The following is a 17,135-nucleotide window of genomic DNA, read 5'->3' on the forward strand; positions in this document are numbered from 1 at the left end:
TCCATCTAGTTTAACGTCCTATTTCTGACAATGGTCAGTACCAGATACTTCAGAATGTACAAGAAAGCCCAAAATGGACAACTATAGAATAATCTGCCTATTGGGGAAATTTCTTTTTAGTTGCCATCAGTAAATTGTTGGCTTAGACCAGGAAGCAGAGAAGGCAGCCTCTAAGATGAAGCAAATTATTTTAAATCACCTCATTTTTTTAAATTTAGAGGCTTTTACTTTAAAAAAAAAAAAAAAAAAAGCAATTCCCTCATCTAAACATGGTTTCCGAGGAAAAAAAATTCACATTAAACCTCAGCTGATTGCATGTGCATGCATCTCATACAAACCCACACACAGTGAAGAGAAATAGCCTAACTTTAATTTTCTATATCACAAATGGAACATACATTGATAAGATGTAAAAACTCTCTGCATCTAGGTGAAAAGTGACTAGGAGCAAGCCACGAACTTTTACCCATAGCTACTTCCTCAATTTCTCGTCTGGTGAAGGGTGCCTAAGGTATCTAAACATATTGCCACACTTGCCATAAAGTATCTAAACTTATTGTAAGAAACTTTAAGAGGATGTATAAAGATGTCGTAGCGTGGAAAAATGACAGTGATTGTTCCTTAGGCCAGTATTTATCCTCATGAATATGTCAAAGCCTTCTTCCAGAGACGTGCGTCATCTGTTACCCTGAAATGGAAAACTACCTTCTGTTTCTCCCACTCTTTTTATATTTTTGGAGCCTACAATGCTTGTGATTGTAATGATGGCTATTGTAAAAGAACTGCCACTTTAAGGGAACTTTCTGAACTGACCAAAGTTCAAGCTTGCCCACTTCGATGAGGATTGGATGTATTGTTGGAAACGGAGACATCTGATATCCCTGATTTGCTTGGAAGAACTTCTGGGAGGTGCCATAAGGCAGAGCATGCTAGAATTTCAACAGTCAAGACAGACATTAGTTGGGATTCCAAAAGGTGAAATCAAAGGAGCTAGAGACCTAAGTATCTTGGCAGAATTGACAAAGATTTTTAGGCACCTAACTTCCATTGATTTCAGTGGGGAAATAGACACCTAAATGCCTATGTGAATCCCACCCATTGTGTTCTTTTGGGCCCCCATGACACTTCTGCTTTTCAGGACCAGCCTTATGGAAGGAGATAACACAGACTATGACAGGCCACGTCAGCCTGTCCAGCCTAAATGCTTGGAAGACCCTACCAGTTTGTGGTACTGACCAGCGATGCCATATGAGCATCAGTAAAAGTTCATGTTGGCAAAGGTTCCAACAATAATTCTCTAAACAAGTCCTGCTTAAAAAATTACAGTATTTAACTGTTTCCTTGGTTTAGTGAGAAGTGTCAGCAAAACCAAGAACTGAGAGCTGTTGTTTACTATTGAATTACAAATAATGTATTCTGCCCTGAGCACTGGGGGGAAGCAAATCGGATAGACATTTAAAATTCAGGAACTTCAGGAAGGAGACTCAGTTTACTTTAAGGCCCGAGAGGTAAACTAGCTTGGTTTTGATTTTAAAATTTCAACCAATTCAGTTGATTTCTTTACCACAGGCAAGGTCCTATAAGGGGGGTTTGGAATTAAAGGACAACTGCACTCTTAGGGTCCTGGGGTTAGGATTTATAAGAATTGACTATGTGCTGTACTGACCTCATGATTTGATTACTGGCAGTAATAATTTGACATAACTAATTGGCAATTTAATTCAGCATCATTATTAACTCACTGATTGGATTCCAGTTGTGCCCTTGATTTGATAACTGTACGTTTACATTTTAGTTAGTTTAGTAAGAGCTTATAGTAGTTGGCCTTAGTGATATGTTTATTTGAACTTAATTTTGCTAGTTTATTAATTTTAATAAAACTGTACAAAAAAAGTACACAGCCATTTTTTCTATCAAATTAGCAACTTGGGCCAGAATCCTTGAGAACTAATGTAAATTAGTCAAATTACTCAAGAGCCTACTTGACTCTCTAAATTAAACCTTGTCTCTCACGCATACCCTCCCTCCACACCAAACACAATCCACTTTCTACAGCTGGTAGAATGTGGCTGATACAATCTGAACTTTCAGAATTTTGTGATGAGCAAAGTGAGGTCAATCATCATCAAAACAGGACAGACTGATTGGCCTCAGTCATCTTTCACTGCTCAGGACTTCTTTATGCATTTTGTTGAGAGGTAAAAGAAACACCCTCTGATTTATTGCTTTCCCTCATGGACATTACGAAACATCTGAAGTCATTACTATTTTCTGGGAGAGGAAACTAGAAAACAGCAGACTGACCTAAAATGTATAGAATAACCGTGGATTACTGACATCCCCACCGAGCAGTCTCAAACACAAAAGCCCCATACATATCTTTGCACAGAAGGACTCCTTATCCAAACCCCATGTTATGAATAGAAATGATGGAAAGTTAAGGAACCATAAGAACACTTGGAAAAATCTTGTGCCAACACAGGAGAATGAGGATGCTGAATTAATAGGGTGACTATACATCCTGTCTTGGCCGGGACAGTCCCTTTATTAAGCCCTGTCCTGGCCGTCCTGATTTTTTTGGCAAAAGCGGGCATTTGCCCCATTTGCTCTTGCCAAGTGATCAACTAGCATCAACTATGTTCTGATTCAGCAGAGCCCACTACAGACTGATCCCACTCAGTAGGAATAACATATTGAGGAGGATAGCATTTCACAACTGAAATCCTGCGCTACAGTTACGCTGTTAGCCAGGCTGTAGTGAGCCCATATTGGTTGACCGGGAGGTGGGCGGGTTCACCCGCCCACTGCTAAAGGCCCCTCCCCCAACTTAGCGGGAGGGACCACTGGACCCAGAACCAAGTAATTCCGTGGGACAACTAATAAAAAAACAGGAAGTGAGGTGACAATCAAAGGTTCAAAATCAGTAAACCAAATGGGGACACCGAGCAAAGAACCCCGGACAGCGCCCACTGCTCCTCAAAGGAGGCAAGGGAGCCAGCGGACGCTGCCCAGTGGAACTCCGCTCGGAGACGTGAAACCAAAAAGGTACGAAAGTAGGCCTCACAGTCGCAGAGCACCCCCTCGGCCAACATCTTCTCCCTGGTATTATAGATGGTAAGCTTGGCTAGAGCCAGGAAGAGGTTGACGAGGAGGTCCCGCGACTTCGTGGGGCCACGAATAGGGTGAGCATAAATAAACAAGTGAGGGGAAAAATGCAGCCAGAACCTCAACAAGAGGTTCTGGAGGAGCCGGAACAGGGGCTGCAGCCTGGCGCACTCAAGGTAGGCATGCGCCAGGGTCTCCCGTATGCCACAAAATGGGCAGGCTTCGGGAATGGGGGTGAACCTCGCTAAGTACACGCCCGTGCCCACGGCTCCGTGAAGGAGCCGCCAACCAACATCCCCGGCGGGTCGTGGAACCAAGGTGGAATAAAGACTGGCCCACCGGGGTTTCTCACTCTCCACAGGTATCAAATAGTCCCGCCACTTGGTGTCGGGGCGGGACACGAGGGTGAGAAAATGCAACGTGTGGAGCACGAGCGTGTACAGGTGGTCTCTGGGCGCGGTTCGAAACCGGACCGGCTGCAGAGCATGCAGCTGGCTCGGATTATGGGATCGTGGGAGCTGGGGGGGCTCACGGAGCAGGGGCCCAATAAAAAGATCCGGAGGGCCCGGGGTGAGGGGTGGGCGGGGAACGCCCTCCCGCAGGGCCCGCCACAAAAAGCTGATAGCGGGAGGTGACAGTGCAGCGCCTACCTCCTGGAGCACACGCAGAGGGGTCGTGAGGGTGGAGAGCCCCATGCGCCGACCAAGCGCACGGGGATCCACCCAGTCCCCTCCGGCATAGTCCAGGAGGTCTCCGACCCTAGTGATTCCCGCCAGGATCAACCTCCGGCTCACCGAGGGTGACTCCGCCACCTGCACACGGAGAGCAGGATTGTGTAGCAGGGGCTCCGCGAGGAGATCTGCGCCCTCGGTGGCCACAGTGGACCTGGTCGCCGAAAAAAGCTTCCATGTCCGGAGAATGTCCTGGTAGAAGACCGGCAGCTCCGAGAGGTCACGCGGAAGACCTCTCGGGTGAAGAAAAAGGAGCTGCCGGTCGTAGCGGAGCCCTCGAAGGCGGCGGAGGAAGGCGTGCGCCAACGTGCTCCATGCCGGACTACCCGCACCATAAAGGAGCCTCTGCAGGGCCTGGAGGCGGAAGACATGGACCTGGCTACGAAGGCAGATCAGGCCCTGTCCCCCCTCCTCCAGGGGAAGACTCAAAACCCCCGCAGAGACCCAGTGCAGTCCCGGCCAGAAAAACTCCAGGGCTAACCTCTGGAGTCTGGCCAGGATCCCCGGGGCCGGGCTCAGGGTGTTGAGCCGGTGCCAGAGCATGGACAGGACGAGCTGGTTCAGCACCAGCGCCCTCCCTCGCAGGGAGAGACACCGGAGCAGTCCTGTCCATCTCCGCAGCCGCTCACCCACCCTGGCCTCCAAATCCTGCCAGTTCTCCGGCGGAGAAGGATGCGTGGCGGAAAGGTAAACGCCAAGATAAAGCAGCGGACCCGCGCTCCACCGGATGGCTTGAAGCGCGGGTGGGAGGGAGCTCGCCCGCCACCCGTCCCCGACCACCAGGCCAGAGCTCTTGACCCAGTTGACCCTGGCGGAGGAGGCCGCCGAATAAACGCCCTGGCAGGCCTCCACCCGCTCCAGATCCTCCGGGTCCTGGACCACGAGGAGCACGTCGTCGGCGTACGCCGACAGGACCAGCCGCATCTCCGGCTCCCGGAGCACCAACCCCGCCAACCTCCGACGGAGGAGGCAGAGGAAGGGCTCGATCGCCAGAGCGTACAGCTGGCCCGAGAGGGGGCACCCCTGCCGCACTCCTCGCCCGAAGCTGACCGGCTCGGTCAGGGTCCAGTTGAGCCTGACCAGACACTCCGCCTCGGCGTACAGCACCTGGAGAAAAGTCACAAACAGGGGCCCGAAGCCGAACGCCCGCAGGGTGCCCAGGAGATACCCGTGGTCCATCCTGTCGAACGCCTTCTCCTGGTCCAGGGACAGGAGGGCGAACGACAGACCATCCCTACGCCCCAGCTCTAACAGGTCCCGGACCAAGTACAAGTTATTAAAGATACTACGGCCCGGGACGGTGTAGGTCTGGTCAGGATGGACCACGTCCGCCAGCACGGACCCCAGCCGCAGCGAGATGGCTTTCGCTACGACCTTATAGTCCGTGCTGAGGAGCGAGAGGGGACGCCAATTCCGTAAATCGCGAAGGTCCCCCTTCTTCGGCAACAGGGCGAGCACAGCTCGCCGGCACGAGAGAGGGAGGACCCCGCCCTGCAAGGACTCGGCCCAGACGGTAACGAGGTCCGGGCCGAGGACATCCCAGAACACGCGGTAGAATTCCACGGTCAGCCCATCCATGCCCGGCGACTTATTAGTGGGCATGAGCTGGAGGGCTGCCGAGAACTCGGCTAGGGAGAGAGGCAACTCCAGCCGGTCTCGGTCGCCCGCGCTGACCGTCGGGAGTTCGGTCCAGAGCACCTTGCGGGCCTCAGCGTCGGTCGGATCCGGGGAGAAAAAGAGCGGCGTAGAAGGCCCTGGCCCTGCCACGCATCTCCTCCGGATCCGTGAGGGGGGAGCCGTCCTCCGCCAGGAGGCAGGTGACATGCTTTTTGGCCCCCCTCCTTTTCTCCAGGGCGTAGAAGAAGCGGGAGCCACGATCCATCTCCCGAAGGAGACGGATGCGGGATCGAACAAACGCGCCCCGGGCTCGGTGATCTTCCAGGGCCCGGAGCTCCTCCCGCTTCTCCCGGTACGCCGCGCAGAGGGATGGATCCTCGGGGCCGGAGGCCAGACACCTCTCTAACTCCAAGACCTCCCGCTCCAACTGCCCTATCAGCGCACCCCTTCGCCGGCTGGCGCCCCGGGTGTAGTTCCGGCAGAAGAGCCGCGCACGGACCTTCCCCACGTCCCACCACCGCCGCGCCGAGGGAAAGGCGCGCCGCTGCTCCCGCCAAGCTATCCAGAACACCCGGAAGGAAGCCACGAAGCCCACGTCCTCCAGCAAACTATTATTAAAATGCCAATAGGCCGGCCCCGGCCGCTCAGAACTGAGAGAGGCCGTCACGGTCACCAAATGGTGATCCGAGAACGGGGCCGGCCGGACGCTGGAGGCGTGGGCCTGGGCCAGATGAAAGCGGGACAGATAGATTCGGTCCAACCGGGAGTGACGCGACCGGTCGTCCTCCACCCGGACATAGGTGAAGGTGGTATCATCGTCCGGGTGGTGTTCGCGCCAGACGTCCACCAGGGAGTGATGGTCTACAATCTCCCTGAGGACGCCCGCGGCCGCCTGGGAAGTCTCAATCCCGGAGCGATCTTGGTCCTCGAGGGTGGTATTAAAGTCCCCTCCCAGGACCAGGCACTCGCTAGAATCCAGAGTGCCGAGGAAGGCCGCCGCCTGCTTAAAAAAAGGCACGCGCTCCGGGCCCTTGTTCGGGGCATAAACGTTGACCAAATTCAAAACCAGCCCCTCCACGCGGGCCCGGACGTGCAGCAGGCGGCCCGGCACGACCTCGGTGACCCCCAGCACCTCAGGCCGCAGCCCCGGGGAGAACAGGGTGGCCACCCCAGCCGAGTGGGCGCTAAGGTGGCTAAAATAAACCCCGTCACCCCACTCCAGCCGCCAGCTAGCCTCGACAGCTGGGGCCGCGTGGGTCTCCTGCAGGAAAATCACAGAGTACCCCCCCTCACGAAGGAAGGAGAGCACCTGGCTCCTGCGAAAACCCACCCTACAGCCCCGGGCGTTCAACGAAGCAAACGTGGTGACCGTCATGCTGAGGGCTGGGGCAGATCCTCACTGGCAGAGGGATCGACAGCCTCCAGCGGGCCTCGCAAGATTCCATGCTCGACCCCGAAGGCCAACAAGGAGTCGCGGAATCTGCGGGCCCGCCGGTAGGCCGCGAAGTCCCGCCGATCGGACCCTCGCCCCTCCCCCAAAAGCGCCCTCACGGCCTGAAGAACGAGATGGAAGTCCCCCCAGCGCCGAAGGGCCATCGGCACCTTACCCTGGGAACCACGGAAATCTGATAAAAAGAGGCGCAGCTCATCCCGCAGCGCGGAGGGGGAGGCAGCGGCCGAGCCGCCGCCGACCTCCGGCAGGGCCCCGGAAGGGTCCTCGCGGACGGACAAACAAGGGGCCGAGCCCCGGCGCTGCTGTGCCGGGCTGCTCGTCCCCAGTCCCGGCAGAGGAGAGGGCGGTTGAGAAAACAACACAGCCCCCACAGTGGCGGGAAGGGGAAAAACAAAAGCTGCTCCCCGAGGGTCGTCCGTAGGCAACGGAAACGCGACAACCCCGGGGGTAGCAGGGGGACCCGAGGTGGCAGGAGAAGACACCTCGGGAACAAAAACAGGGCTAGGGACCGAAACGGGCTCCCCCTCTCCCGCTGCCAAACCAACGGGGGCAGCAGGGACAGGGGAAGCTTCAGGGGCAGGTAAGGTGGAAGGGGCGGGATTGGAGGCAGAAACCGGCCGCTCAGCAACAGCCGTCGCCCCAAGGGGCACGGCGGCTGTGCACAAAACGGTAGGCGTGGCCGGGCCGGCAGGTAGGGCAGGTAAGTTGGAAAGGGCGGGATCGGGGGCAAGAACCGGCTGCGTAGCAACAGCCGTCGCCCCTAGGGGCTCGGCGGCTGTGCACGAGACGGTACTCACGGCCGGGCTGGCAGGTAGGGCCAAGGGTTCCCCCAAAACCAATCCGGGGGTGGCAGAACCGGGAGTAGGAGGGGGAGGCGGGATTAATTCAGCACCCGGATCGGGGCCCGCCGATGGAAAAGTGTCCTCCCCCTGGGTAACCGGGGTCAGACCTAGGGCCTCGATCTCATCAAAAAAGGAGGCGAAAGCTGTCCCCCCGGCCCCGGCGACCTCCTCGCCAGTCACAGGGACGAAAGCCGCCCCGGCATCGGCGGTGGCGGCGGGAGGCACGGACGAAGCAAGGACCGGGGGAACCGCTACCGAAGCCACCTCAGGTGGAGGCTCGACGATAGGGACAGGAGGTTCCCCAGCCACTGCCACGGCATCTACGGTCTCCATGGCCAGCGCCTCCTGCTGTGCACCGTCCGGGGGCGCGGTAACAGAACCAGCAACCTCGGCCCCCCGCAACATCTTTCGGGGGGTCAGCTCTCCCTCCTCATCGGAGGGGAGGGAGAGAGTCCGCAATCTGCGGGCGCTGCGCTTCCCCCGGACGGTCACCCAGCTCCCTGAGGTGGAAGAGGAGGTGGAGGGCTGGTCAGCAGGGGCGGGGTCGGAGAGCAAGGGTAACAATTCGGCTCGGGGTGGCAGGGGCAAAGGGCCACCAGGGAGAGGGGAAACCTCCCCCTGGGGCGGGCCCCGCCCCGCGGCTGGCAAAAGCCGTCCCGCTCGCTCCTCCACAAGCCTCGCCGATCCAGGGTCAGCGACGGCAAGGCCCGCCCGCTCGGTCGACTCCGCGGCCAGAGCGGGAGTCACGGCAAAAGGAGGAGGAGCGGCGGTAGCAGCAGTGGCCGAACCGCTAGGATCGTCGGCGACGATAGGGCCGGCACCCGCTCGGGCCCCGGGGGTTTCGGACGCCCTACCAGAGCGGGCCAGGGGACAGTCTCTCCGGACATGCCCCGGCGCTCGGCAGAGGAAGCACCGGGCCTCCCCCGTCGAATAGTGCACCCGATAGTGGGCCCCGCGGTAGGGCACCAGGAAGGACCCTTCGAGCACCGCTCCGGCACCCGCCGCCGGCGGCAGCTGGAGCTGGACCTGCCGGCGGAAAGACAGGATGTGACGGAGGGTGGGGTCTTTACAGCCCAACGAGAGAGGGTTTAAAATAGAAATGGGCTTCCCCATGGCGGAGAGGGCAGGCAACAGGGCGGCGTTGGGGAGGTAGGGCGGAACGGAGGTCAAGACCACCCGTACGCCCAGGTCCTCCAAGGGTTCCAAAGGAACAAACACACCTCCCACCGCCAGGCCTCTTTCCACCGCCTCCTGCGCGGCGGCCTCCGATGCCAGGAAGAACACGGCCTTCCCATACATTTTGGAAGCCGCCACGATGGCCGTGGGCCCCACCACCCTCGCCAACGCCCGCACGTAGGTCTCGATATGGGGCGAGGCAGGCACAAGGTGGCAGCGGATGCCATGCCTCCTAGTTAGCGAGGGGAAGGGGCCCAGGTCGCCAGAGATGGGTCCGGAGGCAGCGGTCGGGGCGGAAGGTGCAGCGGTACGCGGAGGGGCGGCGGCCACCTGGGCGTACGCTCTGTGGGCTCGAGAGGCAGCGCTCTCAGAGCCGGTGAAAGGGACGGCAGGAGAGGGAGGGGCCGCGGCCGATGTCGAGGCCGTGGCGGGGATCGCAGCCCCGCCCGCAGGAGGCTTGGTCCCACGGGCGGGGCCCTTGCCCTTCTTCCTCCCCTGGCCCTTCCTGCCGGTGGAAGAGGCAGCCGTGGCAGCGGCGTTGTCTAGGGCAGGGCCGGCCAAGGGGCCGGTCACCGGGGCGGGCGGGGGCAACAGGGCAGAGGAAGAGAGCGGGGCAGGGGCAAGAACACGGGCAGGGGCAGGGGTGGTGGCGGGGGGAGGGGCAGGAGCAGAGTCCCCCGCCATAACAACCTTCAGCTGCAAACGGGGCGGGGAAAAAGGGGAAGAGGAGGGGGGAGGGGCCTAACCACACCCTCCTAGAAAGCTACAGAGAGGGGAGGAGGGCGCCTCTGGGAGAATGCCGGCTCCTCCGGCTACACTGTTGGGGGGGGGGGGAAAACTATAACAACAACATAAGGGGGCAAAAACAATGCAAAAGGGGGGGGGCGCAACAAAACAGGGACACGAGCGCGCGCGGGGGGAAAGGGGGGGGGGAAAAACAGAGCAGCGGCCCAGGAATATAAACAAATTCCCAGCCAACTGCAAAAACTTCAGCCAGCTGCAATTCAAGGACAAGGCCGAGAACACAGCCAGCAGGCTAGAAACCGTGGGGGGGGGGAATGGGGGAAGGGGAGGGGGGGAAGGAGCACCAAAAGAACAAACCGAAGGGGCCGAAAAAAGGGGGGGGGCGGGATAAACGGGGGGCTACAGGGAGGGGATCCCCCCAACTAAACGCAGCGGGGGGGGGGGAAAGGTGCACCCACAGCGCTCGTGAAGCGGAGGTCCTGCCGCTCACTGCTGTAAACAAACAGTCCCGGACGGTGGAAGAGGGCGGGGGGGGCAAACAGCCCCGCCGAGGGACGAAGAGCAGGTCCAGGCGACACGCGGGACGGTGGAGGGGTTGTCGGCGGTGGGGGTGGTGGCAGAGGGGGAGCAGATGGACGAAGGGGGGGGGGCACCGCGCCCCTCCCCGCGCTCCCTGCAATACAGGGGACGGGACAGAAGGATCCCAAGTCGACCTCAGAGTTTCTTGGCACGCAATGGCTCCCACTCCGAGGAATTACGAGCGGGAGGCTCAGTACCGTCCACACTCCACAGTCCGCTCCAGGGGACAGGACAAAAGGATCTCGAGCCGACCTCAGAGCGTCCTAGCACACGATGGCTTCCACTCCGAGGAATTACGAGCGAGAGGCTCAGTTCCGTCCACCCTCCGAACGCGACTGGAGGCAGCACCACCCCAGGAGCAAAGATGGCAAAGTCACTCAACAAAACACAGTTCTTAAGCAATCCCCTCCACAATCTCCCGAATCAGGAACCTAGTCTCCTCCGACTCCGCGACGGAGGCAGCGGCTCCCACACAGGAACAGCAGTGAGCGTCAGGCGTCCGGCCAGGCAAACAGGCAGGCAGGCAGGCAAACAAGCAAGCCAGCAAGCAGGTGGGCCCCCAGATGGTGTCGGTGTTGGTGTTGGGGGGGCCGGTGCTTCTCCCTCCGGAGGCGAGGGGGGGGGCAGGCCGGCAAGGCCCCCCCCTCCGCACTCACTCACTCACGCAGCAGCAGCAGCAGCAGCAGCAACAGCAGGAGAGGGCCAGGGAGGGAAGGAGGGAGAAGAGAGAGGAGCTCTAGCACCAGGCGACCGATCCCTCCCTGTAGTGAGCCGGTGCGGCTCCCCGCCGCCCCGGAGGGGGAAGAGACCATCCGAAGGCCGGAGTGGGCGGAGCTAGGGAGCTCAGAGCCCGCCCCCCCAGAGGGTCAGGCAGCGATCCGGAAGTATAAAGGCTCGCCCTCAGAGCTCAGGAAGGCCCCAGCCGCTGGAGAGACCAGACGTCTCCAGCCTAGCTTGTGGGAAAACTCCACGGCCCAGGGCAGCCACCAGGAGCGGCCGGGCCTGCCCTGCGCCCACTATCCGGAAGAGCCGCCGGGCCTGCCCTGCGCCCGCTATCCGGAGGAGCCGCCGGGCCTGTCGATCAATTCCTGCCCTGACGAACCCATGGTCCTGGATCCCCCCAGAGGCCGACACCAGGACCCAGGTAGGCCCCGAGGGGGAGTGTGGAAGTAGCCCGGGGGCAGCCGACACCAGTCTGGCTGCAGCACTGCCAGAGCCTATGTCAGTGTGTTGTGGCCAGGATCCCCACTGACTAAGCAACGGGTCTTCTGCTGCTGCTAGGGCCCCGGGCTGGGACGCAGTGGAGTGGGAGGGCCTGCGTCCCCCCTGCCACCCAACCCGTGGGTGGCAGTCTCCCCCTCTCCCAGGCCTTTTGAGGCTTGGGGCCTACTGTTGTTGCTCAGCCCTGACTGAGGGCTTGAGCTCCTGACTCAGCGTTTGTTGCCCCACCCTGACCTAGGGCCCGGGCTTAATACTTGGTACTTGTTTGTTGCTCAGCCCTGACTGAGGGCCTGAGCTCCTGACTTTGCATTATTGCCCGCCCTGAGCAGGGCCGGGCTTACCGTGTTCTTCCAGTCGCAGCAAGAGCTGCCGAGGGAGACCCCACGGCCGGACGAATTTCTCTAGCTCACCGGTGTGTAGTGAGCTGGTGTGGCTCCCCGCCGCCCCGGAGAGGGTCGAGCCCCGGCAAACTCTTGTACGCAGGCATAAAGCTAAACCATAATAATAATACTTATTTGTACTCTGGCTGAACCTAGGGGCCTACTCATGGAACAGAGCGGAGCACCAATACTAAACACTACACCAGGGTTTCTCAAACAGGGGTCGCCGCTTGTGTAGGGAAAGCCCCTGGCGGGCCGGTGTGAGCCCCGTCCGCAGGTCCGGCCGATCCCGGCTCCCACTGGCCGCGGATCGCTGCTCCGGGCCAATGGGAGCTGCTGGAAGCGGCGCGGGCCGAGGGACTTACTGATCGCCGCTTCCAGCAGCTCCCATTGGCCCGGAGCTGCGATCCGCGGCCAGTGGGAGCCGGGATCGGCCGGACCTGCGGACGGGGCTCACACCGGCCCGCCAGGGGCTTTCCCTACACAAGTGGCGACCCCTGTTTGGGAAATCCTGCACTACACAAACACATTTAAAAAAACAAAACAAAAAACAAAAAAAAAAACACATTTCCTATCCCGAAGAGCTTATAATGTAAGTAAATAAGCAATGAGTTTTTTTATCTCAAGCTCATATACAATCTACCCTTAGCTGAGAACATCCATTGCTATTAACAGATGTGTTAAAACAGGGGTTCTCAATCTTTTTTGCTGGGACCTCCTTTAAAAGTATTTCAGGCCGTGATGACCTTTCCAAAAAAAAAAAAAAGTGACAACCCCTCCATACCATGCCATGTTTACTTCAGTGCTGCTGCTGGCAGTGGCACTGCCTTCAGAGCTGGGTGCCTGGCCAGCAGCCGCCGCTCTCGTGACCCCCAATAGTCTTGCAAACCCTCTTTTGGGTTGCGACCCCCACCCCCCCGTTTGAGAAATGCTAAAGTGTTACGCTTTTACCTTAAACAATTACACAGGTTCAGTCAGGAAGTGAGATTCAGAAGATAGGGTGTACCATCAAATTCTTGGGGCAACACCCTGATGAGCAGCAGGGCCCTTCAACTCAGCTGTTGGCAAGCGGAAGAATGCTGGGATTTTTACTACAGTGCTGGCCCTGGATCATGATATAGGGCTTTAATGACAGCTTTGGTCAGTGGGCTTTTCCAAGTCCTGGATTTATCAGTACCAAAGAGACTGATCAAAGAGTTAGTGAATGTAGAGGTCTTAACATTACCAAAATATCTTGTTCAAAGACAAGCAATGCTTTAACCCTTCCCCCAGTTTTCTTCTCTGGACGGCAAAGTGGTAACAAATAAGGCCAGCACAATTCACCTTTGCCTTATATGAATCTACTTCCAAAGGTTAATTAACATAGAAAGCAAGAGTACTTGTGGCACACAAGTACTCCTGTTCTTTTTGCGGATACAGACTAACACGGCTGCTACTCTGAAACCTACCATAGAAAGATGTTTAATGATACAGCTGTGAACGTGATAAATTCAAGCTCTGGAGCTAATATGGCACACTGTATTTCCTCTCCATCCCTTTAAAAAAACAAAACAAAAACAAAAAACCCAGTCGTAATGTAAAAATATACCCAAATCCATGGAGAGCCAAAATGTTATTGCTTCCCATGGTTTTCAGAGTTGACTGGCTAGCTGGGATGGGGTGTCAGAGCACTTGAAACTGGTGACCCAGAGCACACTCTTTAAAAAGTTTCCAGTATATTTTCAACATGCTCCAAGACTATGGACTTAAAGCACTGCCTTTTTGGGCTAGCCGGGCAAAGCCCTCTTGTTCATCTTCAACTGTTTTCTAACCAAAGGTTTATTCTCCCTGAACCTTTAAACAAACAAAGGTGTAATGAAAACAAGGCATTTTAGATCAGAGTGTCTAGGAATCACTTAGTGAATTAAATCAGCCAGCTATATATTGATTTCAGACAGACTGAAGTTTTAAATTTTGTCTGAGATTTCTACATTCCAGGACACTGGAGGCTAAGTGTATTAGTGAAATGATGGCCCAGTTTTCTGAGATGCCAATGCATATAGTATTTAATAGACCCCCATGCTAGTTAATTAGACAGAACAACGCAGGCTTTGAAGAAGGCACTTTTTGAGCCAGAGATATGAGATTAGGGCAAGGCGCGGTGGGGGAAGAGATAGCAAATAAAAATCCATTACTATATGTCAGTGAAAAGAAAATTGCGTATCCCTTTTTGCTGGCAGGGGAATCGAGAGACTGTTAGAAGAACATACATACATGATTGTAAATATATAAAAGTATGCAAACACACACCCTTTCAACTTTTTGAATCTCAACATCCCTCCTTATTGTCTGACTCCCATAATTTCCTGCAACAGTGAACATGTAAATTGATAAAAACCTAAAAACAAGCTTAAAAATAAACATGAATCTTAACCGCTGAAATGATAAACAAAATAAAAAACGAGTGCTATGAAACTTAGGTACAGTTGTGCTGGCAGCGATTTGCACCACAGATCAAACGCCGCCCGCAGCGAAGAGCCCCTGAACACAGAGACCTCGCCCTGCAGGGATCAGACACGCGACCCTTTATGTCGTGGCAACCAGGGGGAGGGGGAGCGCCCTATAGCGCGGCGCAGACGGGAGGCTGGGACGTGACAGCCAGACACGCGGCGTGAGCGGGCTGCTGCCAGGGGCGCACGGGAGAGCAGGGCCTGGCTGAAGCGGAACAGTTTTGGGGCGAGCACCTTACCTCTGAGCAGAGCCATGGCCGCGCTGCTGCTGAGGCCGGAGGTCCCCTGCTGTCTGCTCCGCAGCCCAACCAGCGGGCGTGGGGTGGGAAGCTACTACCCAGGGGCCCGCCCCTTATCCGGCCGCCTCGCACGTCGCCGCCCATCGGGAAAAGCACATTCGGCGCAAGCCGCGTTATGGCCCCGGCGTTGTGAGGGCGGGGATCGTCGTTGTTAACGCGAAGGCCTCGCGCCAGAGGCGGGTTCCCGTAGGGCAGCAGCCCCTCCCCCACTTTCCCTATGGCGCTGGGGGCCGGTGGAATCGGCGCCCGCGGAAGTAAAGCGGAGCGGGCTGGAGGGGGGAAGCCGGGGAAGAGGTGGGCGGGGAGCCTGGCCTGGCCTGGCGGTGACTTCAATGCGGCCCCGAGTGGGGAGCGTGCGGAGGGACCGGCCTGGTCCCGGGCAGTCCAGCGGGAGAGATGGACGCTGCGTCCGTAGCAGGCGGCCAGAGCCAGGCCTGGGCCGAAGCAGAGCCAAGGGGGAGCGCAGCGCCGCGCCCCTGGGGCAGCTCCAGACTCTTCCTGTCCCTCATTGCTGCTGTCTCGTGTTATGGACCCCCGTGCCCAGGGCCCCCGTGCTCACTGCCGCCTGCCCAGTGTCTTCTCTTCCTGCCCCTCTACACCCCTCCTTCTCCTTTCCCCCCTTTCCTTTGGGTGCAACATACACAGTCCAGTCCCCTGCCTGGGCGGCCCTCAAACCCAACCCAATCCTAGTATTCTCCCCTCTCCTCCCCCCCCACACACCCCTCCCGCGTGCGCGCACACACCATCCCTTGCACATTGGGGATGCTCCTGTAATGGCAGCCCCCCACTCCCTAGGGAGGAGACCAGCTGCAGGCGTCCTGGGAGCGCTGGGGAAACGGAGCTGGTCAGGCCCGCTGATCTCCTGGGGTCTGCGAGTTTGTCAATCGATCCCACTGCCTTTTCTATCAGGGGTACCCCTGACCCCAACATGGAAACTCCATGAAAACTTGTGATTTCGTCCCCCGTTGCTCCTATTACTCAGCACACCACCCCCTTGGGAAGAGGCTTTTGTTCTTCAAAGCTAGAAATAGACAGGTAAATGTTTTAAAATACACATAGGTATGACATCATATTGTGGTGGTTTTAAAATGAAGTTTTTATTGTGTAGAAGTCCCTGTTAGAAGATTTCAGTGGTGTGAGAGATAATTAGGCTTGTCGGAATTAGATTCTTATTTTTTCATAATTTTGATGGATAATATCAGTGTTTGTTTATTGTTAAGCGTTCTTTATTTTTATTGCTTTAAATTTTCTCAATAGATCAAAATTACAGGTTTTAAGAATTTCTCCAACCCCCTTATTTACACAATTTAAATTTTCACAGTTGCAGGAAGTTATGGGGGGGAATCAGACAATAATTATTTAATTACGTAGACTACATTTTAAAAAGTTAAAGCTTTATATCTGTTAAAACACAAATTGTCAACATCACATATCCGAATATGCAAAGTAAATATCCTTAAATCAAATTGAGTTCTCAAGCAGCATTTTTTACTTTGTCTATCTGTAAATTTAGATGATCATAGATGGAAATATTTTAATTGTTTTGTGCTCATACAGTGAAATTGACATTCACCAACATTTACTGATAAAAATCTAATCCTAGTTCTAATGTGACTGGGAGAATGACCGGTGGGAACATCTTGCATGAAGATGGCAGGAAAGAAAAAGTGTGGAGCTCACTAAGCCCTGGTCTGTGATGATTAGCCCACTGCGCAATCTGAGTTCTGCAGAACTACATGATGAGATTTGTGCTGAGAAAGGCAGCTGAGACCAGAACAACAACATATGTCCTGATTCTGAAGCTGGAGCCACATGGGTGGCCCCTGCACAGAACCTCATTGGTGTCTTTTGCAGGATCAAGATTTATACAGATGATTTCTAATACACATTACAATAATATTTTAGGACACCTCTGTAATGAATCTGTGCTTAGAGAATAAAGTAAGGGATCGGGAATCAGCAGTTCTTGGGTTCTGTTTCTGGCTCTACCATTGACTTTCTCTGTGACCTTGATCACATCACAAGATCTATGTCTCAGTTTCCCTATCTGTAAAATGGGACTTATGATACTTACAGTAGAAGTTCAGAGTTACAAACACCAGAGGTGGATGAATTGACCAGTCAACCACACACTTCAATTGGAACTGGAAGTACACAATCAGGTAACAACAGAGACAACTAAATACATAAATAAGCAAGTACAGTATGACGTTAAACAAACTACTAAAAAAAAGGGAAAATAAAAAAAAAGATTTGACAAAGTAAAGAAACTGTTTCTGTGCTTGTTACATTTAAATTAGGATGGTTAAAATAAGCGTTTTTCTTCTGCATAGTAAAGTTTCAAAGCTGTGTTAAGTCAAGGTTCAGTTCTAAACTTTTGAAAGAAGAGTAACGTTTTGTTCATAGTTATGAACAACCTCCATTCCCAAGGTGTTCGTAACTCTTGAGTCTACTGTACCCACTCTGTGGCATATAGAGAGGTCTGTAAAATGCTTTGAG

General features: G+C 55.6%; 1 protein-coding gene and 1 non-coding gene across 2 annotated transcripts in view; one reads left to right on the forward strand and one right to left on the reverse strand.

Annotated features, from left to right (window-relative positions):
* ACAA2 (acetyl-CoA acyltransferase 2) overlaps positions 1–14,643 on the reverse strand; it is a 36,861-nt gene extending 22,218 nt beyond the window's left edge. The window contains exon 1 of the mRNA XM_065406279.1: positions 14,577–14,643. Coding sequence (XP_065262351.1) covers positions 14,577–14,592 — 16 coding nt within the window. The 5' untranslated portion in view covers positions 14,593–14,643. The remainder of the gene's footprint in view (positions 1–14,576) is intronic.
* Positions 14,644–16,323: 1,680 nt separating this feature from the next.
* On the forward strand, positions 16,324–16,409 carry LOC135880736 (small Cajal body-specific RNA 18). Its single transcript, XR_010561512.1, has one exon. It is a non-coding gene; the product is annotated as a small Cajal body-specific RNA 18 (non-coding RNA).
* Positions 16,410–17,135: the final 726 nt, after the last annotated feature.

The sequence above is a fragment of the Emys orbicularis genome, chromosome 6, assembly GCF_028017835.1.
Source record: "Emys orbicularis isolate rEmyOrb1 chromosome 6, rEmyOrb1.hap1, whole genome shotgun sequence".
Classification (NCBI taxonomy): Eukaryota; Metazoa; Chordata; order Testudines; family Emydidae; genus Emys; species Emys orbicularis.